Raw genomic sequence first — 27,714 nt, forward strand, 5'->3', positions numbered from 1 at the left:
ATTCAGCAAGGGAGAAAAGCAAATGGATCCCATTTGGAAAAGCTGGGTGGTGGATGGTTACCCAAATGAACAGGGGACTCAAGCAGAACAGCAGAGCTTAGGAAATAGTCCTTGAATAAGAGCTGGAAGGGTTTACTGACCCAGATTGTCTGTGAAAGGAGGATTTAAGTTTTTAAGGCATGAGGCAGCAAGATGCTGATTTCTGCTTGCTGTGTGGAAGAACTGCTAAGCACCTGCAGTGTTCCAGTGAATCAAGAGCAGACCAGAGAATGAGTTCAACTAAACTGGTTTTGAGTAAGCAGCCTTTCAGGAAACAGAAACCTGCTGTGCAGCACTGTCTCTAATTAATCCTATATGGATATTCACACCTGACAAATACTTAGGTTTAAACAAAAAGAAATGCACTGTCTCAGCAAGTGTGTCACTTACCTTGATGTATTTAATACATCTTGTTCAATTTTTAAAAGAAAAATCTAGGAAGTTCAATTTACTGGGTTTTGCTGCAGGAGTTTCCAAGAGAAAGTGCAAGTTCCAGTGTATTTTCAAAGGCATTTTAGCATTTGGCTGCAGTCTGTGCTTTATCAGATGTGACAACACACACAAAATAAATATCTGCTCCAAGATGAATTTATAGTGGCTAATGGATTGAATTTGGAAGTTTATAACCTTAAAAGACAAAGCTATAGAGAGGTACAAAAATAAAACTTGAGATGTGCTTGGTTCCCTGTAAAAGTCTAGATATGCATTCCAACAGTTACTTAATTAAAAATGTGCTTGTTCAGGTGTAATAATTTCACTTAAAATACTAAAACAAACTCAGACAATGGGGAAAAAACTGATTGAAAACAAATTGCTGAAACCTTAGAATTTATCAAAAGCTGAAGAGAACCAGAAGTCTGTTCTTATTTCCAGAGTGGGTTTTTGTTGGGTTATTGTTTGTTGGGTTTTTAAAGTATATCATCCAACCTTTATTATTAGGAAAGAACTTAAATATCTAAATGAAATATTTATTTAAGTTTGCTCACTTAAATTTATTTACATACAATGAGTTTCAGAAGACTGTTAACCAAAATAAATCTCAGTTGGGTAAAGACCTTGAACTAGAGAGAGGCTGATAGCAGGAGACACTATTCAAAAGGTAACAGAATTTAACAGCTTTGTGGTACACAAACAAAAAGGGGTATTAAGATACAGAACTGGATTTCTCTGAAAACTATTTGTGTTCAAAATTATTTTAGCAATTTACAAGGAAATGTTATTTCCTTATAGTCTTTAAAAACACATTAATACAATATAAACAATTAAGGCTTTTAAAATGCAAAACATTCAGTAGTTGAACTTGTAGATGCCATTACAGTGCTGGATAATGGTGTCACATGATGAAAAGTATTTCATTCACATACATTGGTACAAATGATACTGCATGACTAGATTTATGTCATGCACCTCTAAAACACAAGTAAAAAAATTTAACTTCTCCCCTCTCTTAGTAAATCCAGAGTCGCATCAGCTTTACTTAAGAGATATCAGGTAAGCATGGGGTGACTAAGAGGACACAGCTAAACTGCTGATTTAACACAGGAATTGCACAATTCTGGTGGCATCTTGAAGACATTACGAATCTGGAAGTATTTTGGAACTTTGCTAAAATATGTCAGGTTGGGGGGAGGGGGGCTTTTAAAAAAACATTTAATTGTAAAAAGACCCATTCAATGCAGTTAAGACCACAAATATTTGACTTAGCAGTGGAGAACCTGGGGTGACTTTGTAGGATTCATTTTTGTATGTTCCATCAGTCATTTCTTCACTAAGTTTACATGTGTGTTAAAGGTGATTATCACAAGTTGTACAAATAAGGGCTATGCAGCTGGTGACCAGATAAAAGGATAATTGAAAATTAAAAATAAAAACCTTGATAAGAACTGGTTTTGCTGAAAGCTGTAATATAAACCAAGATTCTGTCATTTTAACATTAAAGCTCTATCCAGGGTAGTGTGGGGAAACTGCTGACAGTATTTCTCACTCTCTTATAAAGAATTGCTGTAAGGAATTAGCATAATACTGAGCAAGATGTAACAGATTTAGAATAGATTTCTGTGGCACAGGACAAGTACTTGATACTTCTATAGTTCTAAGAGCTGCTATCAAAGTTGTGATGCTCAACATGTAAAAGATGTACACACTGCAAAAACACAGGGAAAAACCAATTACAGAACCCTGCTTATTTCATCAATGTCTGGACTGTAACTCCCTCACCAGTCACACTTTTCAGCAGAAATGTTACAGCACTAATGATTTCAAGTGTTATCAAAATACAAGAAGAAACCCTTGCTACAATAGATTTGTCTCTTGAAATCATTGTACCTACCTATGGTCACTTTTTAAAGAGGGTTCTCTAAAATTATTTTTACCTGCCAATCCCTAAGACAAAGCATGCAAGAAATCCAGAAATGCAAGCATACCTGCTGTAAACCGAGTATATGGAATGCAAACATGTAATTGCAACTATTAATGATAAAAAATGCAAAAGCTGGATTACAAATAGTTTAAAGTTCACAAGCAAGTTCCTTGGTTCACTGTATCCATCTGCAGTGTCTTGAAGACACCATCTACTACTATGTTTTTCCAGGCAATGGAAGGATTTTATTTCCACAGCAATACTTTTTTCTGTAGTTAACAGGATCACTGGTAATATATACCCATGCAATTGGCCAAAATACTGTTACCTCAGAGAGAACCTGGTTTCAAACTTTCAGTGTGAAGGGCTTCACTAAAACTCAATTGTGAACACAACAGTAACTAAGATAAACCAGTTTCTGGCTCTGGTTAATCTGCAATTACAAAAGCCCTAAAATTAACAGACCTATTGCTGGCCTGATACCAAAATACTGGAGAGGAAATTGTATGTTTTCATTGATATTTTGGAGTTCCCCAAAACAAGAGATGAGCAAACTGAAGGGTGTTCCCATTACTCAGCTGATTTAAGTTTTTAAAGTGATTTAGGACACACTGGTGTTTCTTCTAATTGCAACTTTGACCTTTTCCTTGGCATGTGCCAGTGAGCAGGAACAAAAAGCCATCATGGGCTTTCTGACAAAAATAAAAGTTATTTCAGCTTTTTTGGAAACACATTCAGAATAAATCTAAAAATGTTAAACTAAGGTGAAATTTTCAAAACTGCTTAGCATAAACTTAACTTTTCAAAGTTACAGCTGAGGTTTTAACTCAAAAAGCCCATCCAAATTTTACTAAAGGCTTCAACAAGAGAACATGAACTTCAAGACAGACAAGTATCCCATTATTTCATCCAGCTCTGTGATGGAGAACCTCAGTTTGTCTCAGCTAAAGGCTTTGGCTCATGAGACACTATTAGATCAATCCCCATATGTTTCACAACAGGTATCACTTATGGTAGAAGGGACCTAAACTGAAATTGGGTCAGCACTAAAGGAAGTGCAAGAGAGTAATTAAAATAATAAAACTTAGCTGAGTTTGTGTCCCTGGCCACCCCCAAGGTCTCTGTACATTTGGCTGAGTGTTTGACTCTTTCAGTCACTGCTGGGAGGGCAGCACGGGCAGTGTCTCAGCTCTGATCAGAGCAGCACTGCCTTGGAGTTCAGCAGTGTTATACTATCTGTAAGCACTGTGTAGACGGAGCTAGCAAACTTTTCAGTTCCTTTGAGTGCTAAAACTTCATCTGAATCATTCCCTATGATTTCCCAAAAATAACACTATTTTTTGCATGTTTTTCTATGCTGTTGAGGGAAACATGGAATCTTGACTTTCTAAAGATAATTAACTGAGTATTTAAAGATTTTAACCTTGAAAAACAAGGAACTGCCCATTTCAGCACATAAGGCTTCTCCCTGAACACAAGTAATCCTACAAACCAGAAAAGGAATGAGGAAGGCAGATTTCAGCAAGTTCTCTAGAGAGAACTCTCCAGCAAGGAGAGCTCAGAGTGACAGGAGCTGACATTGACCGAAACCGAACAGTAGGCAACTGACATTTAATAAGAATATTTGGAGCTATCATAGTATCAGCACAGCTAGTCCTGACTTTAAAGCACAGTGAGAGTGAAGAGCAGTGTGTCCAGGGACAGACACTGCCAACCTGCCAGGAAATGAACCTGCTGGGCATTACCTAGGTGAGAAAATGTGGCCACTACACGCTGTGCCACAGCTATTTGTGTCCAAAAAACAGCAAAGCCTTAAACAATCTCAAGAGGTAGCACAAGGACTTTTTATGTTCCAGCCTCTCTTTCCTCCTTAACATTCTCCTGTGGCACTTCTTCCCCATCAAAGCAGACCACAGCTGAGCTTGCATCCACTGCTTTCCTACTGGGCAAGCTGTGAACAGAGGGAGCTGTCCAGGGGCACCGAATGTCACACAGACTCTGAACATGACATGGGTGTGAGAAGGTGTCACTCACCTCTTCCCCTTGTCCCACTCAGCACTAATAATCTCTGGCTAGTTATGCTTAATAAAAAAGGATATGCACTTGTCAAGATGAAATGCCATTTTCAGGCCTTGCATGTGACATTTGCTATTCCTGCACTGAATGAACATTTTTGAGAGTTGGATTTTTCTTGCTCCCAAGGTGTTCATCATAGCACAGATGGAAAAAAATGGGAGCATTCTACTGCAACTGAACTACAGCTTGTTATTTTTGCTTTTCTGTAATATGCTTTCTAATGAGACTTCTCCATCACTTAATGTGCATTTTCTGAGTCACTTGTTTAATGCTGCAACCTTTAAAAATCTACTTTTATATAAAATAAGCTCTTAATTCAGTATGTTGTATTGAAGGATGTAGTTTGTATAGATTCTCTAATAAGCATCCTAATGTAAAGAGCTGATCCAAGCAATGAGCCGACTTTGTTACAGAACCAGTGGAGCAGGAATGAAGAATGGTTCAGTTAAAAATACATCAGCTTTACCTTTCACTTTAGTATTTCCCGCTGAATGCACAAGAAAATTAATTTCAAGACCTCAAAACTGCCTTTTATTACATATTTGAAAATTTTTTCAAGAGCTTGTGTTTACAAATTTGAAGAAACATGACAATAATGTGACATACCAAGTGAGTCAGAGCCTGCCTGGCAATCCCAGCAGAACCTGTGCTTCCCTTGGAGCTCATGTGAACTCCAGGGAGCCACAAAACTAGCTCTGCACAGAAACTCTGAACACTTCATTTCTTATATGAACAAAATGTAGCTTTTGTATTGTGTTTAAGTGAATTTTCAGGAATGCTAAATTAGTTCTCTGGTGCTACAACCCTCTGGATCTGCTTTGCTGGGTTGCAGATTCCATGAGTGTCAGAAGAAGACTGGTGGATTTGAGCATATACAAAGTACCTCACAGAAAAACATTTATCTCTGTGGCAGTGCTGTTTTTTGTTAATCTTAAGAATACTTGTATGTAGTTTTTTTTATGTCACAGCTATACTGCAACAACAAAAAGTCTTTTATGTGCTAACATTTATCTAGTGGAAAACAAGTTCTCATCTACTTTCCTGGACACTTTCGTATATATTATGTAGGTATTTGGAGCATGTACATGCTAAATTGTATAAACAGATTTAAAGTATAAATCTATATCCTTCTGCCAGAACATGAGCTGGAGGAAAAAAAAAAAAAAGAAAAGAAGGAAAAAAAGGCAAATTAAGTAAACAAAAGTAACAAAAGTAGATCTTGTCTTCCTAGTACTCCAAGACTATATTATGCAACACTGTTTTCCAAGCTCACTTCATATAGATAAAAGCAATTCTGTTCATATTTTTTGAACCTCAGATACTGTCAGAGATACTAAGTCTGACAGCTTTTGGAATGGTTACTCCCAGTAGGGCATACATTAAGCTTCCAGGTGAATTTCATTTTGGGTATTAGGAAGCTCAACTGCTTATAACTTTTGCCACTAACAAGTTCAACTCATGCAGCCCTAGATTTCAGGAATTCTTTACCTTTTTTTCCAAAGCTTCAAGACCTGTAAAGAAAAAAGGATATTAACAGAGGACTGTTTTCACAGCATGCCTTCCATCTCAAATACCTTTACTCCTGAAACCTTTACTCCTCTATTGAAATAAACTGAATTATCTGGGAGTTGCAACTTCATGATGAGCACTACATTTAACTCTTCTTCTTCTGGGACCAAATGACCAGAATTCCTCTAACTACAGTGTATTAAGTTTCAGGCACATCTGTCTGAATCTGGAAATGTTACATTAATTCTTCTAATATGAACAAGTATCTTAGGCAAAGAGATAAACTCCATAGCCACAACAGCTAGATTCCTTCCAAAAGGAGTTAAAGTGGCGACACTGTCACTGAAAATAATAACAAACACTTAGCTTAACATATTTATTTTTCAAGGTCAATAAATAAAAGTAAATACACAAATTTGGAAAAATTTTAGTAACAGAATGTTTTTAAACAACATTCTGGCTTAAAGTCTCTGTTATTGACACTACTGGAATAGTTTCTCATCTACTTAAAGTAGATAAGTCATTATGTTGGTGATCCTCCATCACATTAATTTTTGAAGAAGTTAGGCTGCTGCAAAGGAAAAAAAAGGCATCAACCTTTGCTTTGACATAGAAAATTATCTGAACTGCATACATTAAGTATTAAAATTACTTCTCTGGGCATGACTTTTCTAGAGAAGATATTTTTAAATTTACAGTTTACATTTTAGAGACCTCCTTCTGTTCCTTACTTCATCATTATAAAAGGGAAATTGTAACAAAAGCAGAAGAAAAACAAAAGAGGAAGAGGCATGGAAGAAAAGTGATACAAATTGGCCCTTTAGTTGGTAAGACATTCTTTTATCTCATTTTCCTTCTAGGTTGGTAAAAGATGTGTGTGATGACTGGTTGCCATCAGTGCAGCAAGTCTGCTTGAAATAATTGCGAAGTGGCTTTTTACCAATGGACTTGTGTCAGGCACCCACTTTTGTAGACATTCTCCAAACACCTGGAAGCAGGAATGTCATATTCCACCTTAGCTTGCCCAGGTTATCTGTGTGAACACTAAGGCTTAGAGCACGAATACAGAACTTGTCCAGGAGAAGCAGCCTTTTTCAAAAGTATCTACAAATCACTAAATAGAAGTTTTTATCAAAAGGTTCAGCAAGAACTAATTGTTAACTAATTGTTATTTAATGGAAGCGGAGAAGATCTGTGGTTCCCTCAAAATTCATCAAGTGTTCTGTTTCTGCATTCTATAAATACTACAAGATGCAACATGTTTATTTGGTTCCCATAAATTAGAAAAATCTGATTTCCAAAAGTTCTAAATTAGTGATTTAAAAAACAAAATATTACACCTGACCACCTTTCAAACCATCTCAGAGAGGCAGCTTCACTCCTCTCTCACCCCTTCAGAAGTGTGCTTTTTTAAGAATACATGATTTATAAAACAAACAAAAAAGTGTGTTTTTAACTACAGTACACTTGCTTAAATATACAAGTGGACACGTTAACGTCATGTTGAAGTTCAAGGTACTTCTAGATAAAAGGCAGATAGTTATTTTAAGTCTGCATTCTTATATAGAATAACGATTATTATAGACTTTACTTTCCTCTCATCATTCATCTATCATATGGAGAGGTCAATAAATAAAAGCTTATCTGGTCCAGTTTACCTACAAGAGAAAAAAATAATAAAAGAAAAAGAAGTTACTTATAAAATTACTTGTTTAACCCTGATAACATCTGAGTTGCCATACCCAGTTTGTAACTGCAAGAAAAGCAAACAATATTCATCTTGCTTTTTAGTAAATGCCCCATTTTCTTCATGACAATTTTTGTATGCTGCCTATCAAGTCACATATTCTTGGGGCAAGGAAGCTGGCCAGGAGATGCCATGATAGCAGTAACAAGTAGAAATCTGGGTTCAAAAAAAGAACATACCAGATCCAGAAGCAAAGAAATCTGGACACACTGTGGAGGCAGTGCCCAGCTGTTATTTGGGCTCTTGTGTCATGGAGACTATACCCAGCCTAAGATATAGTTTCATACTAAGGAAGTAACACAGAACTCCGTTGTGCTCGTGTACAGACTTCAGGAAAAAGCCTTACACAAAATGAATTACCTTTGTTTAGAGTAGAAGATAAAATAGCTTACTAACTGATGTAATGAGTAATGGATGTCACTATGACACAGGACTTGCCATGAGTTGTGTGTTCAGCTACAAGGTGCAATATTTCTTATGACTAACTCAAAGCACAGCCACATCCAACTGTGATTTGGAATTCCCTCTTGAGCAGCACGCACTATGACTTTGAAGGAAGTCTGTCTGATTGGTACAAAGTCATCCATCCTCTCTTGGAACATGAACAAAATCCATGGGGTAATCAGGCACAGGCGGCATGTAACAGGTTTGTCTTCCTTTCTACTCCTTGTTTTTGCTTCTGAGGACATGCACTTGGCTCCAGATGGAATCCATGTTCTGTTACAAGAGAACACAGCTGTTCTTCTCCTTCTCCCTCTCCTTCTCTCGAGGCTCTTTGCGTTTGCGTTCGTTACTCCCGGATTGTCTTGTGCTGGCTGGAGAGGCAGCACCTTGTACCTGCTGTGTAGGGAAAATAAATGGGAAATAAACCCAGCACCATTGCACATACAGCCTGAACTCTTCTGTGTAGTCAAGTTCACAAGTTTAAGTATTATGCAAACTAGTAGAGTTCAGGTAGGGTTTGTGGTATACCTACTCCAGGACCTCCACAAAGTTGTGTATTTCTTGAAAATCAAGTCAGCTGAAAATATATTTCAAGTTTCATGTGTCCCTTCTGTTGTGTCCACATATACAGATCAATAGTTTCAATAAAACACGGTTTCAAGCATTTTCTTGTGCTTCTGTGTTATTGTGTTGTAATTTTCTCTTAGTTTCTCTTAGAAGTACAAATCCACATTTCACTATTTGCAGAGTCAAAGTGCTGGCATGGACAGCGAGATAATGGTAAGGCAGCAGCTTTTTGTGACTAGAAACTCTTTTAATAACTTGGCAAGGGGGCTGGTATACAAAGACAACATAAGTTGTTAATTCATCATCTATTCCCTCTGTTACCCATTCATAGCTGCAAATAAGCAGGCTCTTAATCCTGTTCAGCAGGTTCTTCAGTTCCTTCTACCTTTGGCAGGTAGGAATCTGTGTCTTAGCTAGGTACTGCTGGTTCCATTAAAGCAACAAACAGTGCAAATAACATAACTTTTACCTGTCAAAATTCTTGTTTCATGCTTAAACTTATCAGTTAATGGTTCTGAATACTTCAGGCCAAAGATGCAGGCTTTATGTAGATTATTTCTTACATATTTGTAAATAAAAGCAATTCTGAAGCCCTCAGTGGTTAAGAATTATGTAAAAACAAAACCTCAACTTAAATATTGTCTTTGGCACAGAAGATTCAGTTCAATTTCATTTTTTGATAGACATGTGCATAAACAACATTTTCAGAAGATTTTTAAATCAGCTGCTTACGGGTATAGGATAGAAAGGTGTATTGGGAGAAACTGAATTGCCTAATTCAAAACAACAGAATAGATTCACATGAGATCACAGTCTGAATCACCTAAAAATGTACAGCAACAAACTTCTACAAGACAAAATAAAGACAAAGCTTTAACTATTATCAAAAAGTTTAGCTGAATGCTCTTCTGCAAATAATGTAAAATACTAGCTAATACTATCTTTATAACCTGACATATTAATTCATACCATCATTCCAAATTAAGTATAAATTAAACCGTAATTTAAAAGGTTAATCCTGCTTTAAAGTATTTAAATGCCTGCAGTTGCCATATCTACATGCATACTCCAACAACTGTAGTGTATTCCTCAAGACTGCTATATTCACCTCAGGCTGAAATGTGTACAAGCACAGATGTATCTGTGCAATTACTCATACTTTCTAAAATTGAAGATCATATTCTGTAGTGCTGTTTTCTTACCTGGACCTGAGCAGCTGCTTGTTCCTGTTCCTGATAGTACTGAGAAGCTCTCCTGTCCTCCTCCTCCTGGAGCTTCTTTGCTAGCTCTAGATCACTGATTCCTTCTGGGATCTGTTCCCAGTTAATCTCTTGATTCTGCTGCTCTTGTTGTAGAGACAATGCCATCAGGTAATCCTAGAGAGTAAACTTGTGAATTAATGCTTTTTCACAGAGAAAAGAGTCAAGTTGTAGCAAGTGAATTTTTCAGCGTGTGCAGCTACACAGTACCAACAATTTTCTCACAGCCTTATCTTCAAATGGAGGTCAGGAATTTGTTTCAAAACCTGTCTATAGCCTCAACTGCAGAACTGTCTGCTTTCACAGTGCCTAAGCTGCAGCACAGAAAATACAAAAACTAATTTAAAAATTTTGCTTTTAGTTTTAAATTCTATTACTAGACAGCAACAAATTATCTGTCAGATTTTTATTCTGAGAGATGCAGTGCTTCAATTTATTAAGAAGTATCTTATTAATTTTCTCCCAGTATTTAAAAAAACATTCATGGTGATCACTATAAACTTGTTCAGAATGCAAGATTTTCATGGAACTTAGCCTTGCTCTGCACTTGTGCATTAACTGGTACAACTCATCCCCACCTCAGACATGACTTCTGCAAACTCTGTGTCTCAGCAAGAATAACTAACACCCACCATGACACAGTCTGCTGTGGGGTCTGTCCTGCATTCAGCCAAGTGGGTAGCAGAAGGCAAAGTTCAGCTATGACAATTTTAATGAGTTCAATAGAGTTTGTTATGTAGGAAGAAGTTCCACAGTCTGCTTCTGTTTCCATAAACAAAACAGAGGCAACATTTCACCTGAGTGAGGACTTAGCAGAAGTGGATTCTGAGAGATTAAAATCCCATTTTCCAAACTACTCAGTTGGTCTTACTTTTCGTCCCTCAAAACCATATTAATACATTCAAGTGAGCCCCAGTCTAATTACCTAAAGGGGTTTTGTAGTCCCAAATATGTATGAGTATACACACATGCATACACATCAGTGGAATTACACATAAATATGACTAAAAATCAGTACACACTTAAAATGAAAGGCAGAAATCCCGTACCTGATCTATTTGATCCTGCTGCCCTCTGTAGACAGTTTCAGGGTCTGATGGAGGCCTCAGGTGGAATTCAGAGTCACAGAAATTCCCATCACCATCCACATTATGTAAACTTTCCCACACAACCTTCTCTTCTGTAAGGAAGCCCTGGTCTGTCACCAGCAGGTAAAGCTGACCCTATACAGAAGAACAAGGAAAACTTGTAAAACTAAAAAAAAAAACAAAACTTTTGTACAATCTAAGTAGAAGAAATGATACAAATGTTGCATTCCAATAAAACATTCATTTAGAGTTTTTAGCACATTTAGTAATTAAATAAATCAGCATACAGCATTAAACCACCAGATAAAATCACTACTGAATTAACAGCCACACCATTTCTGTATTCCATCTTGCAACTCTTCATTTTTAATGGAAGTTCATATTGACTATAAATTAATATAAAACATCAATATATTATACATTAATGAATATATTAATCTATCTCAAGCTATATACCTTGACAGCTCTTTAGAAATACACCTAAGAAGTAGACTTAAAACCTGGCAACAAAAACATTAAATCTTAGGAGTAATCAGATTAAATTCCAAAGGTAAGATATGGAGACAAAGGTGATCTTTCCAAACAATCCAAGAGGCATTACCTCAAAATGGTCATTATCTTCATGTTTCATGAGTTTTGATACAATTTGAGGTCTCTGTCAATTGAAAGCTCTAAATTTAAGATTCTTGCTTTCACTTGTTACCAATAATTGCTTTTGTTGGCACTTTAATAACTTTAAAGTTCCATTACACCAAATTTCTTGATTTCAAAGTCTGAAAATATAAAATGGGCTGGTCTGGAGTGCAGGAGACAATGCTAACAAGTGCAGTTACCAAGGCACTGAAAGAATGAAATGCAAGCTTAGGATGAAGGAGTGGGAGAGGAGCTGAAATCAAAGGGAAATAACTGAAGTAGGCTCCCAGTAAAAGGAGATGGTGCTGCATGTCTGAGGGACAGCAAAGCAGCATAAAATACCCGTTTAAAGTTCCATTTAAATCAATCAATTTATTTCATCCTACCTTTTTTATCATGTTTCTAGGATTATACTCCAAATCAAGAATGTTGTTACTGACCATAGAGCATATTAAGAGTGAAGCTCCCATTAGTATGACTGAATGTACCAGATCAAGACACTCACTACAAAACTTGTAGCAGTGGTTTAGCTGTAAAAATCAAGTTTATTGTGACATCCACAAAAAATTTGGTATTTGTATTCCAGCAGCACACAAAGAGTTTTCCAAGATTGCTGTGCTGAAGTTGTACCAAAGCAAGAGGCAGATCCTGTTCTAATGATTTCTAAGGCTAAACAGGAAAGAAATGGAAACTCTGTCCATACTCAACACATACAGAACTCCTCTGAAGTCATTAAATAACTCTCTAAGGGAGATGTTGAAATTCCACTCACGTCTCGTCAACCCCTCTCTGTTTACAGCTGCCCCTCCTGGGGCTGGGAGGTTACTTGATATAACAAAAATATTATTTGAAGACTCACATACAATAATTATTACAGTATTACCTAATACCATGACAGGCACTTATACACGAGGCAAAATAGAGTAGATAAAAAACCCAAACAAAAACCAAACAGGTTGTGTTCTACTGGATGTTTAAGCTGTGGAATGGGAGTTAGCCAGCACAGGGATGAAGGGGACTTCACAGACATAAGTACAAGTGTCAGCAACAAGTCTGATCACATAACATGATCTAAGAAATCATCTCTCCCTTGGAAACCTGCCTAAGAACTCAATGATACTCCTGTCCTGACACTTAAAATTACCTGAAGCAAATAAAAGGAAGTACTTTCCCAACGTTTCCAGTTTGCAGAAAGTACCCATTTCACAACATTTTGTATATACGAAGTCTTGAAAAAGATGTAAAAAAAAATCCCAGAATTTTTAAGATAAAATGTATTTGAACTTTTAAGTTTTATTTTGAACAGTACATTGACTCAAAACCTAAAAAAGGGGGTGGTGTGTGTGTCTCTCAGGTTTTCCTCTATTATGCCATACATTTTTAATTACAGCCTATAAACTCTGTAGCTTAGTGAAATTGTGAAAATACTAGTTTTCCTATCTCCAAACTATTATAAGCTTAATTTTTCCACACACAAATATTAAGGTATATCATTGCTTTCACGGAACTAGAATCTAGCATCTAAGGAGGAATTAAACCTAACACTTGTTTGAAATAGAGACCTTTCTATCTTATATAGAAATAGTTTCAAATCTTAAATACAATTCATATTCTATGTAAGAATTTCTCAGTTGAACACCGATTGTAAAAATGTCACCTTAGAGTAAATAATAAAAAATAAATGTAACACAGCTCCCTAATGAAAGACATATCACCACATTACCCGAACACCACCACTGCAATTCCAGTAGCAACTGCACACCTTCAAACATTGTGCTTCACTTGAACAAAGCTTAGCAAACCAACACAGTACCTGATAAGGGACAGTGTTCCTGGTCACATTATTGGAATGAAAGGAAAATGGGAAATCACAGATCAGAGATCCAAAGTTATCCTTCCCTTATTTTTAACCAACTTCTCTGATCTTTACATCGTGTTAGTACAATTAAATTGGATTCCACAAAAAAACCCAACCAGGACTCTCACAATATTGCTAAAATTCATGGAACCTTTGGCAATAATTTCATATAAAGCAAGAGGAGTTGGCTCTTCTGCTCTGAGCTGCAATGTAGCCTCTCATGGTGGGTTAGTTCTTCCACTTGCAACAAGAAAACAGGCCCTATCTCCAGCCTGGCTCTGCAGCACAGTTCGAATGCCAGGCACGTTCTCTTCCCAGCGCTGAAGGCACAGCCACATTCAGCGGCACACCCAGCCCGGGCAGGGACCGAGGGACCGAACGCGGCAGGAAGGAGCCGCCCTGCCCAGGCACTGCACACCGCGGGCCGGGCCGGCGGGGAGCCACGGGACAGGGAACGGGGACACGGGACAGGGAACGGGGACACGGGACAGGGAACGGGGACACGGGACAGGGAACGGGACACGGGACAGGGAACGGGGGACACGGGACAGGGAACGGGACACGGGACAGGGAACGGGGACACGGGACAGGGAACGGGGACACGGGACAGGGAACGGGAAAACGGGACAGGGAACGGGGACACGGGACAGGGAACGGGGACACGGGACAGGGAACGGGACACGGGACAGGGAACGGGGGACACGGGACAGGGAACGGGGGAATGGGACAGGGAACGGGGGAATGGGACAGGGAACGGAGACACGGGACAGGGAACGGGGACACGGGACACGGCCCCGGGAACGGGACAGGGAACGGGGACACGGGACAGGGAACGGGGACACGGGACAGGGAACGGGACACGGGAAGGGGGACACGGGACAGGGAACGGGGACACGGGACAAGGAACGGGGACACGGGACAGGGAACGGGACACGGGAAGGGGGACACGGGACGGGGAACGGGGACACGGGACGGGGAACGGGGACACGGGACAGGGAACGGGGACACGGGACAGGGAATGGGACGGGGAACGGGGACACGGGACAGGGAACGGGGACACGGGACAGGGAACGGGGACACGGGACGGGGAACGGGGAACGGGACGGGGAACGGGGACACGGGACACGGCCCCGGGGACACGGGACAGGGAACGGGGACACGGGACAGGGAACGGGACACGGGACAGGGAACGGGACACGGGACAGGGAACGGGGACACGGGACAGGGAACGGGACACGGGACAGGGAACGGGACACGGGACAGGGAACGGGGACACGGGACAGGGAACGGGACACGGGACACGGCCCCGGCCTGTGCGCAGCTCCCCAGGCCCAGCTCGGGCCTCTCAGGTAACCACTGCACACAGAAATGGATTTCAAATGCCCCTCACCGAGAGCAGTTGTCATGCTTTACAAAATGTTCCTACCCTCAGAAAAATCTTCACTGGCCACTTCTAGAGCACTACCAGATTATCTTTTAGTTTTGTTTTTAAATGTGGGGTTTTTCTAACAAATACCCAGTCTTGTGGATTAATGCTGCCCCCCAAAATACCAGCACGTAATAGACAGCAAAAGTACTACTAATATAGTCAACAGGGAGTAAAACAATGAAACTCCCAAGTGTGTAACTACTGTAGACACAGTTGACTTTATCAAAGTTATGACTGATAATTTATCCTAAGAATCAATATTTAGATTTTGTAGACCAATGCCCAGATTTTATAGTTTCACATTTAAAAACCTTGAAATAAAGCTGAGGATAAAGCAAGATTATTCTCCCAAACAGGGATCTCTCAGTCTTCTGGTTTGCACAAAAAAAAAACCCTCTCTGAAATGCACAAATACAGGCTACAGGGGATGTTACTAGATACCCTTTCCTTGGATAATTTCATAATCAGATTAAATAATGTTTTTAATCTACTTGTTCTAATGCCAATTACCAAGTTTTCAGCAATTCAGAAAACTGAAGAAGAAAACCAAACACCTGCCCAATAACTTCACAGAGTAAAGACAAACACTTTAAGCCTTATGTTTTGAATAGTACGTAAATATTCTCTTGGACTTCTGGATGAGATCCCTTTATTTTTGTGAAGATGTTTTAAGTTGATGAATAAGTGTTGTTTTAATTGTCTCTAACACTTAAAACATTCAGATATACTAAAGTATTTTTTTAAAGAAAGTATGTACTACTGAATTCAGAGTAACTCTCAGCCTAAGAACTGTACACTTACTAAGAAATTGAAAATTAAACATGTTTTTAAGCAGTTATATTCATTGCCTCTAATGTGCCAATCTTAAATGTCCAAGGAAAAAGTGCAATTATGAAATACCCCTTGTATTGAATAAAAGTATCTGTTGAGTTCTGAAGCAGAAACACAACATTTATAAAGCAGGAAACATAATTAAAAATTCAAACAGGTAAGTGTCTCGATACTTTTCAGTAAAGAACACAGGTTCTATTACAAACAAGTCTGTGGGAAAAACATTCCAACTGAACTAAGATCTTCTTACCAAACTGATCCCCTCTTTACAGTCCTGTTTTTCCTTGATCTAGGGAATTACCATTTGATGTATTTATTATCTGCATAATGAAAAGCAAAGGCAAAAAAAATAAAATCACATTTTTAACTGCTGAGAATTAAGACTGTACAATCACATGAGCCAAGACTATCAGTATGCAATTGAAGGGACAGGAAGTAGAAAAAAAATTATTACTTGGGCAAATGGACATGGTATGGGAATCCAAGTCCTTTCACTAAAATATCAGCCGTAAAAAACCCATACTGCACTTTAAAAATATCACCAGTGTACAGGTTCTTAATGTACAGCTGTACATTAAAGCTGCCAAATAAAAGTTCAAGCATTAGCTTAGCTATAATAATAATCACTAATTACTTAAGCTGTGTTTCTAAAAATACACTTATTTTATTACATGGACATAACTTATTAAATGTGTAATTCCCTTCTGATTAACTTTATACTGCTTTATTTAGACATTTATTTCCATGTATTGGTTTGGAGGGGAAGGAGAGAAAGGCAGTATTAGAGAAAAAGAAAAAATAATTGCATCATTCTTGCCCTAGAAATTCTATACCTCCATTTTTCCTGACATATGTTGTATCTCCAGTTTTTCCAGTGGATGGACTTTTCTCCACAGTCCAGCTACTGCTGACTATTGCTCAAACTGTGAGGAAACTCCATCTACAGAGCGAGCATTAAACCCAGGAGACTGAAGGAGTGAAGCAGTTGAAAAACATCTCAACTCTTCAGCAGCAATGCATTTGGCACTTGCATGAGTATCCTGGAGGGCCAAAAATTTCTGGATAGCTAATCTTGGCTAAAAGCCCAAGTTAAGTCTATTTCTGACTTGATAAAAAAGATCCCCTAGACATATAGCTACTGCAAACAGCTGGGTAGGTAGGAGGCAAAAGAGTTGTCGTTGGCCTTTAAACATCAATTTATAACTTATTTTCTGTCTTTATTAAAACGTTTCTTGATATCTCAAATTCTGCCATGTATCGCTCAGCAGAAATCCAAATCAAAATGAACACTGTTTAGAAGCCATAACCTCAGGAAATAAAATATGTAAATAACATGGAAATTAAACACTAACTACAAGGTCATTCCCCATAATGATGGTGAAAAACAAGAATAATGGCCTCTATTTCAAAATATAGCATTTCAAAATGCTAAGAATTCTTAAAAGCACAAGATTAAAACCATTTTGACTGAGCAGAAACAAACCTTAAATATACAAACGATACTCATTTTCAAATATTTTAACTTTATATGTCTTAGGACTTGTATTTAGTTCTTACAGGTAAAACTCAAGACACAGATGTTTACTCACTGCCTTAACCTGTTCTGTATTATTAATATTGGCTGAGGATATTTAACTTATTGAAAGAGTTGCAGTTCATTTCTATAAGGAAAAAGGATCTCAACTGAGAAGTAAATGTTTACAAGTGTGAAGCTGATAAAGCACAGACACACACCAGGTCCTACCCTTTAATGTAATACTGGGCTGCAAAAGACTACAAAGAGCCTATGTTTTACAAAATTAATCTGCATTTATAATCTACAGGTCAAAGTGATACTCACTGACTGTATTTAATACAAATACTACTTTACAGGATTTAATAATAGCAGAAAAATGCATTATTTACAGGAGGATTTATGTATTTTATCTGGAATGGCCTTTAAACAAAGTAAAAGAGCACCTGCACCTCTAGATACAATTTGTACCCAGAAAGTACAGCTGTAGTTTTACTATTTTCTTTTTTAAAACCAAACTACGTTGAGGTTGGGGTTTATTCTTCCCACTCCACTCCATAATGAAAGCGTAAAACAGTGTATGAGCTGCCACCAGCTAATCCAAGAACTGAATTTAGAAAAGCAGAGAGGGGAAAAACTATACTCAAAATTGTGATTTAAATGAGCTGCATCAGAAAATATTTGACCACACAAATGTATTTCATACTTTGGGTTATTTAAATGGAAGAAGGGAGGAGAAATATCCTTTTACCTGTCCTACTGCTTTAAGCAAGTGGCATTGTTTACACATATTTAAAACAGATCTCAGATGTACTCTTAACAGAAAATCAAATGTTACCTGCTTGTAGAGTTAATCATTATTTATCAGGACTGTTCAGACTTTTAGCTCAACTTATGAGTAGTTACTCAAAATGCCAAAGATTAGCACTGACAGTCAAGATTAACAGAGGGAGGAAAAAAGGACTAGTAGTAAGAAATGAAAGTGTCATTCGCATGAGGTATCTGGTATTATCACATAATGACACAACCAGTGGTGTCTTAACTTTTTTGCATGCTACACACCTCTTCTTTATTTTGCTCTTACTACCATTATTCATAAGCATAAAGGTACATGAAATGAAAGTCTTAGTAAAGAACAGATAACCAAAACATAATTTTAAGCCTCCTATACAAGGGTAAAAACTCTTACACTACCATCCTAGCAAAAGTAAAGTTGTTTTAGCATGAAGATGCTCCATAAATGAATGTAAACTTGCCAAACCAGATTCTCCATTCCATGGAGGAAGGAGTCCCAGAAGCACTAACCAAGCTGACACTTGCTTTTTATATCCTGGAATACTCCTTTCACAACTGCTGCCATTTTGCTTCCCCAGATACAGATAAAAAATAATTAAATGAAATTCTCTTCCCTAACGAAGGGAACCAATATTGTAGCTCATTTCACTTCTCCAAACGTTTGGGATTTTGCATATAGGCCTATTCATCTACTGGCCCAAATGTAACGCAAACTTTTAGATCCTCAGAAACCAGAAATTAATTAAAGTAACCTTAATCAGGCCAACCACAAACTGCAAGAAAATTTAAGCCATTTAAGAAGTGTACACAACTATACATAAATACAAAGAGTTAACACAGGGAGTAAATTGAACATAAAGGGAAAGGCTACAAGAAGATTTAAAGTAGTAATGGAGCCCAGTGACTAAACCACTGTAATCAATAATTCCTAAGTAACACTTGCTACAGACCTTTAAGCCATATTTATACATAACAACTTGGAATTTAATTTTATTTCAAGACAGTGGAAAACTGTAACTTGCTTGGAAACACAAAACACAACAATAAAGACAAAAATGCTGGATGTACCTTGTATTTGGTCATGGTGCTAAAATGGTTGTTCCTGAAGAACACACAAAGCTCTCCTTCCTGGACAGCTGAAGTCAACTCACACAGTCCATGGTATGTTAATTGTGTAGCTGTGTTATTGAGGAACTGCTCAGCTACAAACCCTACAAAAGCAAAACATACTGTTATGTGTGTCTCCTATTATGCACTTGCTAATGTAAGACCTGGTAACAATAGCAGTTTTTTTCCTATCTTTCCCCTACGTCCCCATATTGTCACAAGCCTTAGGGAACACATAAAGAGAGTGGACAACAAGTTTCAAAGTTCTAAAATCACCGCATTGTAAACAAACCTTCCCATGTTCAGAAATGCTAAATTCACTTCTAATATTACTCATATTTTTTCTTGTTGTAATGGAGTATATAATTAATATTCCAATTATAGGAGATAGACAGCTAATTTGAAATCCAAATGTTGCCACAACAGGAGAAGCTCTTGCCAGCTTTTGAAAAAATGTATTGAATAGATCAAGAGCAGGCATCAGAGAAGTTGAGAAGACAAGTACAGTGCTGTGTGCCTGCCCAGGGACAACAGCTCAGCACATAGAATGCAGCTCTTCCCACCTCTATCTCTACTCAGTATCACCCATGTGGAAAATATCTAACTTAGATTTAGCAGGGCACATACTTTGATAAAATACAGAAAAACATTACTTACCTTCACTAACCAGTTCACTGTTTTCTGACTGTTTACAAGAAATTATCTTCTCCACCAGCTGATTATAACTGCAGTTACCAACTGCTTTTACTATGTCAGCAACCTGCAGCAGGAAGGAACAACATGGAGAATTTATCTTTGAAAAGAACAGAACACACTTGTAAGCCAGTGGCAATTACTAATAAGATAATAAGAATTCAGTAAAGACAGGATGTTATCCCCTTAAAAAATCTAGGCCAAAACATTTTAGCCCAGAGTGTTACACATTTTGCTGTTTCAGATACTGTTTTAAATCCTTCAGTTAACCCTTAGCATCAAAAGCTAAGGCAGATAGAGAACACAGCATGAGTTGGATAGCTGGGCCAGAGTAAGAGAACAGCAACTCTCAACAAGGCATGAAAAGAAAAACTCTTAGGCATTATTATTCCAGCCAAACTCACCAGTTTCCCCCTAAGCAAACAATACCACTTTATTTTTTATTAAATAATATAATTAAAAATTAATTACATGTTTGCTAAAGATGCAGTTTTCTCCAACCAGTTCTACCATCCCCATTTCTCAATAGCAGTGACTAATAAATCAGAATTAAAAAAAGGAGGAAAGTAACTTTGCATTCCTCCCAAGTGTTCTCTAATAAGCTTTCAAAAATGATGACTGGGACACCGTATCTGGGGCAACTTGCTACTTCCCTCAGAAAAACAATTCTCCTTTACAGAGTCATAGGAGGCTTTTAAAGTAGTTTGACTACAGACCCAGGCTCTGCAAGGCTCCTGCACTAAAAAGAACCACACAGTCTGTATTCACTCCTCAATTTTTCTGATTAGATTTTAAAAATTCATTACTGTATTCATTATTGACTTGTTAAAATTCACAAATATCTCCCCTCCCACCAGTAACAATCAGAATAACTTTTTTTTCAATAAACTGAAACAGAGTAAGTTACCTGAGGGTCCACTAACCATCCATGGTACAAGGGGATATCAAGAAGATCAAACACTATGCATTCAGGTGTGTATTCAAATACTCGGACACCTGTGAACTTCACATTGACATCCAGACCCGTCTGCAACTTATGCAGAATTGCCATTGCATCACTCATATTCTGACAACAGAAAGAAAAGGAAAGAACAGATGACCCAACAGAGTTTTGTACATTTGGTGGTTACTCTTGTAACTCTTCATCATTTAGTACTCATCAACTCAACACTTCAAAAAAATATTTTAAAGGGTGTTTAAATGCACATTCACTTTGTACATTTGTACCAGAAGATATATAAAATGTAAGAAACTCCCTCCAATCACCTCTGATTGTTTCTTCTTTTACACCCATAAACTAATTTGAGGCAGTTCTGATTGCTTTTACATCTATTTCCCAAAACCACAAGCCAGACGTCTGCAAGAAAACTGAATTGTAATGGAGTCTTCAACGGACTTTTCCTGAGGCTTCTCCCCTTTAAAGCCTTCCCTTACAAGCCAGGCTGAAGTACTTGTCACTACATAATGATTGATCTACACAGACACACTTGCCAACTCTAATTTCAGAGTTCAGTACTGAGAACCAGAATCTTAATGGCTCACCACTTTTTTCTTTAATAAAAAAACATTTTCTATCTTATTATGGGCAAACCTTTAAATGGTCTGTAGATTCTACTGTTGAAACAAGTAATGAAAGTAGCACTTATTATAGTAGTGATCCCAATGGAATCTTAAGGAGAATTACCAAGTTACAAAGTTTCAATCACAGAAAGGAAAGATGAGCCAAAGAAAATGTGCTTTGTTAACTTGTTATCTTGAAGCAACAGATAAAAAAATTCCCAACATGCAGGAAAAAGAATTTTCCACTAAGCGAGAAAAGTCCACAAGGGTCAGAAAGTATGTGCAAAAGATTTGGGGAAACTTAGGCACTTTATTGCTTGTCTGGGGATTTTTGGGTTTTGCAACATTCTGTTGTTTAAGAGGAATTCAGGCTATAACAATGGGAAAATAGCATGACGGAGACCAGAAATACAGACTGGACAGGAGATGGAGACAGCAAAGATCCACAGACTAAAACTACTGATGGTTAAAGACAGTTGCTTCTGTTGTCTTCTGATCAGAATCTGCACTAGAGCATGGCTGCTACAAATGAGAGTTTTAATGCTTGTAGCCCTCTAACTGCCCTGTTCTGTCAAGTTTCCATGACCAGGAATGGAACAGCTCCCACTACCTTACAACATGTTGCTTCATCTTACTGACAACTTTGCTGTCACAAGGTTTAGAATTTAGCAAGATTTTGAAGTAATTCTCAAGACTGGCTTTACCTTTTAAGTTTTTATAATTTTAAAAGCAAACCAAACTACCTTAACAAGAGCATGTCTTTAGGAGGGACCAGATATCAAATATAATAACCTGTTTTGAAAGAAATTTTGCCATAATCTTACTCTGCTGAATGAATAGGAAGTCCATAGTAAGTCAGCACTAGCCATCCACAAATTCAGGCCATACATCTACAGACAATAGCTGCATTTATTTTGTAAATGTTTACTTGGCAAACAAAGCAGGATTACATCAAACGGACCAGAAAACCACAGAAGTTTCTCACTACAATTTCAACATTATCACTTCTACTTTATCTAGTTCCGTACCTTCAAAGCAACTTAGAAAATCTCCAGAACAGAAGGCTTCTTTGAAATTACATGGTTAAAAACTTCAGGTATGTGACATTTATAGTAACCCATATAAAACCCATAGTAAACCCATATATCTGAGCATAAGAAAGCTACAGACGTACTTTCACCAGGCATAATAGTTTTCATCACCCTCCTATAAGCTGATTATGGCTATAACCTTCTAAACACAGAATTGTGTGGAAAAAAATAGCCAATTTCATTATTACAAAAGTAATTCCTATAATACAATACAAATCAATCTCAAGTTACTCAATTTGGCTTTCTACACTGAATGAGAACAAGAAAAAATTACCTAAGAATAAACAGAGCTACCTTGAAACTTTATACCTATTAAAAAAATCAAATTCACTTTTCCGTGAGTAACCAAAAAATCAGCTATGACTATAGACAGAGCGTGGAAAATATATACTAAATCAACAATTTTTAAAACTACTATTATCTTCAGTACAGAAAAAATTCTGCAATGACATATAAATAGTGGCCAGTGCAAATAATATTGCCTTTCATAACACAGGATCAACCTCTTTTTGTCCATCACGATTAAGAACACAGATCTCTCTTACTCCATTTACATCCTCAGAGAAACTCTGGCAGGCACCACTGAACAGAGCAACTGAAAGACATGCAACAAAAGCCTCCAAAAAGCAACCACCCTGTTATACACCTTTATTAGTACCTTTGTGTTACACTTCCTCCATAAAACCCATTTTACTTCATTACTGTTATTTTATAACGGGGGGGAAAACTGTCTTCTGTTAATAGATACTGAGTTTTTCTTCACTAATAGCACATGCATAAAATTATTACTCTACGTCAAGCCCAGACAAAAACAAACTACAAACAGTGGTCTGTATGCTTCTGGCTTTTAACAAGATGACAAACCCCAGGTGAGAAACATAGTTTTAGTTTCCTCAGACATAAGCAATTGTGTTTTAGGAGCAGCTCCTTACCTGCTCATAATTAAGTCGCTGTATTTCAGATATCTCTTTAGGTTTTGCATCAAGAATGTAGTCTCCTAAAAGAAAGCAAAAATGAAATTAAATTTATTCCACAATCAAAGCTTCAACGTTTCTATGCACGTTTCTGATTGAAGCTGACTGATAATGAATACCACAACTGAAGTTTTCTATCAAATTAATGAGATCACATTGTTTTATAACCTGAATTATAATTATGGAGGAAAATGTGAATATAAAAAGTTAGTAAGATCATATTAAAAAATAAAATTCAAATGGCCAACACTGTTACTAAAGCAACATTTCATAATCTCTTGGGGTATCATACCAATCTCTTCATTTTTCAAAAACTAACCTCCCTCTGTGCCTCAGCTTAAAAATATAAAAAGGACAAAGTGTTCACAGTAAGGTATGTAATTCTGCACACGATTTAAAAAGCCAACCACTTATCCTGACTGATACTAATGTTTTGCCAAGTTTTATACACCAGTAAGTCTATAAAACTTGTGCTGGTTTTGACTGGAATGTTGTTAACTTCCTTCACAGTGGCTGGTGTGGGGCTGTGCTTTGGATCTGTGCTGAGCACAGGGCTGGTAACACCGAGATGTTTTTGTTATTGCTCAGCAGGGCTCCCTCGGAGCCAAGGCCCTTCCTGCTTTTCCCAGGGCCACGCTGGGAGGGCTGAGGGGCTCAGGAGGCTGTGAGGAGACACAGCCAGGCCAGGACACCCCCTGAGCACAGGGGTGTTCCAGACCAGCTGCCATCACGCCCAGTGTATGGAGTGGGGGAAGAAGGAGGAACACTTGGAGCGATGGATGGTGTTTTCCTCCCCAAGGCACCACGTGTGACAGAGCACTGCTCTCCTGGGGACGGCTGAACACTTCATTAATTCCCTGTTTTGCTCTGCTTTCCCTATATCGAGTCTTTAACTCAACCCACAGGTTTTCCAGCTTTTACCCTCCCCATTCTCTACCTGATCTCACTGATAGGGGAGTGAGCGAGGGGCTGCCTGGGCTTAAACCACAACACTGTCTACAACACAAAGTTAATAAATTAGTTAATAGTTAATCAACACACTAAGGTTCAAGATTTAGAACATCTTTAGAGACTAGTACCCACTTCCCAGATTTTATTTCAATGTTTTTGTACTTATTCCCTTGTTCCATTACTAAACTCAGAAAAATACTATTATAGGTTTCCTAATTTATACTCTTAACTTGAAAGTGGTTGAAGGCTGTTTTGTTGGTTTTGGCTTTTTTTTTCAGCTGTAGAAGAACTGTAACTGCTAATCCTGTTGAGTGAATAGGAACCTAAATAATTTGAACACAGATTTATTATTCAATTTAGTAAGATAATTCCAGAAGCTAAAATACGTCTTCAAGAACTAGAGAACTGGAATTATGTAGTGACTTCAGACAGTATTGTCATCAATGCAATTATAAGAAATGTTTAGACACAGGGAGCAAGATTTCTTATTTTTTTGGGAAAATTATGTAAGTAACTTTTTTCTTCAACCAGAAGAGTAAGCACTTTACTTCAGAAAAGAACAAGCTACTTTCTTTACAAGCAAAAAGAAAGAATATATTGTAAGGATTTTTTTCTTCTCCTTAAGAAAAATCAAACCTAGTCTATTAAATTCAAATTTATTTTTTTTTTTTGTCAGGCTACAAGGGAAGGAAAAGTAGTACATACAGCCTAAGTACTATCACAAATGCACTTTTAACACCTGGATGATCAGAGTTATTAAAGTTCCAGCCCTGTCAGATACAAAGAGCTGCCGCTTTGCTGAACACTGAATATGACCCCAGAGTAATATCTGCAAATGAGACCCCAATCACTGTGAGGACTACATTAATTTTTTCTTGTTTTTTTTAATTAGGTCATACTTCCAAGGATTATAGTTACTATAGACAATTAAAGACAGAGTTGAATTACTACTTTCTGTCAACTATAATTAAACAACACTGTAAGAGACACAAATAATTTTAAATTTGTCAATGTCTTGGTGTACTGAGCCATACCAATGGCATCAACTAGACCAATCACTTTGGAAAGCAGTGCAGAAAACTTCTAAAAACACTTAAGGAAAAGCATGAGTAACTGAATACTGTAAGTAGGTTTCTGGAATTAAATAAAGAGCTGAAGAAAATAGTAAATACATAAAACAGTTCTATGTTGTTATGTACAGAGTACAACATACAAATGAAAGCGATTTATTGCAATTACTAACCTAAGTATTCCATCAGCTGTTCAGCCGTTATGATTTCCATCATTGGTGGCAGTTTAATCTGTCAAAGTAAAAGTACATTCTCTTTAAAACACCAAAACACTACCACTTAAAAAGCATGGTATTCCTAGACAGAAGATTTCTGATTACATTTCCCTCACCTGGTTTATAAGGCCATTAGCATACTGGACCTCTACTAAACAGCAGCCAGAAGAAGATATTAAAAAGACACTTTGGTTTTTAGAGAAACCACATGCACACAGCACTTTCTCCCAGCTGCACATCTCTGCATAGTGTTCCCTTCTCCCACCAAAACATTTCTCCAGCATCCCCCTCCACTTCACAGGAGCTCACACCACTCGCTGCAGTTGCTCAACTACAAGCACTCAGAATTAACAGAGTGGGAACTGCTAAGAAAACTTCCCCTCAAGTCTTTGACTCCCTACCTTCATTAATATTCTTAATGGAGTATTGAGTATAAAGAGTATTAATTTTTAGTATTAGCTCAAAATGTTCCTGTGTACAAAGTCGCTAAAGGATCTATTGTCAATAGGTGTTGGGACAGAGAAACCAAAGACTTGTGCAGGTACAAGGAAATGACCTTCCAGCCTCTCATCCCATGTTCACACTCCAAGGTTTAACCAGTTGGTTTAACCCTACACAGAGCAGACCAGACACACAGAACTCTGTGGTGAATATTCTATTCCCCTCTTTCCTGATCTACTTCCACCATCATCATGTGCTAAAACCAACCACCCTGGCAGAGGTAAAAGTTTCTAGCAGCATCCTCATCTCTTCCAGCATCCTGGGTAAACATTTTAGCTGAACATTTTCATTTACTGCAGGAAGAAAGGCAACAGGCAAAGCACAAACACATACAAGGACATGCTTCTGGCAATCTGAAGAAATACCACAGGAGGATAAAGACTTCAAACATAGTGCACTTAATTTTTCTCTGCATAAAAGTGAATTTTATTTTTCTAGGGTTTGGGGTTGGTTTGTCTCAGCAGTTGATTTTTTCAGCTCTTGTCAGTTTTTAATTTTCTCATCCTATCTCCCTCCAACATCTTGCCACTCAAAGTCTAGAAAAGGTATTTATTATATCAGGAATTTTTTAATCAAGTTCCTCAATACTGATCACTGCTGTCCTTGACACATCTAGAAAGACATGATGTGAGACTGTTAACTCATGGCTGAGATTGAATAGGTTCCACCTACTTTTCTGGTTGTGGAGAAGGAAGAAGTAGAAAACCAGGAGATGGAAGAGCAATCTACATGAAGCCTTTGATGCAGCACCCCAAACTCAAGTATACGGTATAGCAACCACTTTGTTCACATTGTGATGAAGAGAGTTTTCGGTATGAACACTGAGCTATTTTAATAACTTTGCAGGGAAAATGAGGTATGATTGGGCTATATCTGTCATACAAATTTTAATTATATTTGACAAAAGGCAAATGTGTTAAACATATGAATTGACAAGAAATTTCATTAAATTTGGAAGAAAGAGACCCAAGTTTATATGGCTTTCTTATTTATACTCTAAAAAATATGTCCCTACTTGGGTTAGAGTTGACATATGCCACACACTCATGACAGCCCCTAGGCACAGAACAGCATCACCTCCACCAGCCCTGCCTGAAGTGCTACAGCACATGTGTGCCAGTACAATATGAAGGAAAATCATCACTCCCTCAACTGTTAACTGGGCTCCTGTGATGATTCTTTCAGGAATGAGGTTAGCTTTTTTTATGAGTTATTTAAACCATTTGTATCAGCTCAGTCAGCATTGCTTGGGGGGTTCTGCTCTGCACATTTGGAACCTCTGGAAGCATGCTTACATGACAAACACCAAGCACAAAGCTCACCTATATTTAAGCTCTATGTACAAATAGCACAACATATGATTTATATCACTGGTTAACAAATGCAACTTTCCCTCACAACTGTA

General features: G+C 37.8%; 1 protein-coding gene across 1 annotated transcript in view; it reads right to left on the bottom strand.

Moving 5' to 3' along the window:
• Nucleotides 1–991: 991 nt before the first annotated feature.
• MINDY2 (MINDY lysine 48 deubiquitinase 2) overlaps nt 992–27,714 on the bottom strand; it is a 33,133-nt gene continuing 6,410 nt past the window's right edge. The window contains exons 2-9 of the mRNA XM_021532051.4: nt 25,767–25,824; nt 23,531–23,595; nt 20,855–21,013; nt 19,912–20,014; nt 19,216–19,358; nt 11,050–11,223; nt 9,944–10,117; nt 992–8,570 (exon numbers count right to left, since the gene is read on the bottom strand). Coding sequence (XP_021387726.2) covers nt 8,451–8,570; nt 9,944–10,117; nt 11,050–11,223; nt 19,216–19,358; nt 19,912–20,014; nt 20,855–21,013; nt 23,531–23,595; nt 25,767–25,824 — 996 coding nt within the window. The 3' untranslated portion in view covers nt 992–8,450. The remainder of the gene's footprint in view (nt 8,571–9,943; nt 10,118–11,049; nt 11,224–19,215; nt 19,359–19,911; nt 20,015–20,854; nt 21,014–23,530; nt 23,596–25,766; nt 25,825–27,714) is intronic.

The sequence above is a fragment of the Lonchura striata genome, chromosome 10 (assembly GCF_050655825.1).
Source record: "Lonchura striata isolate lonStrDom1 chromosome 10, ASM5065582v1, whole genome shotgun sequence".
Lineage (NCBI taxonomy): Eukaryota > Metazoa > Chordata > Aves > Passeriformes > Estrildidae > Lonchura > Lonchura striata.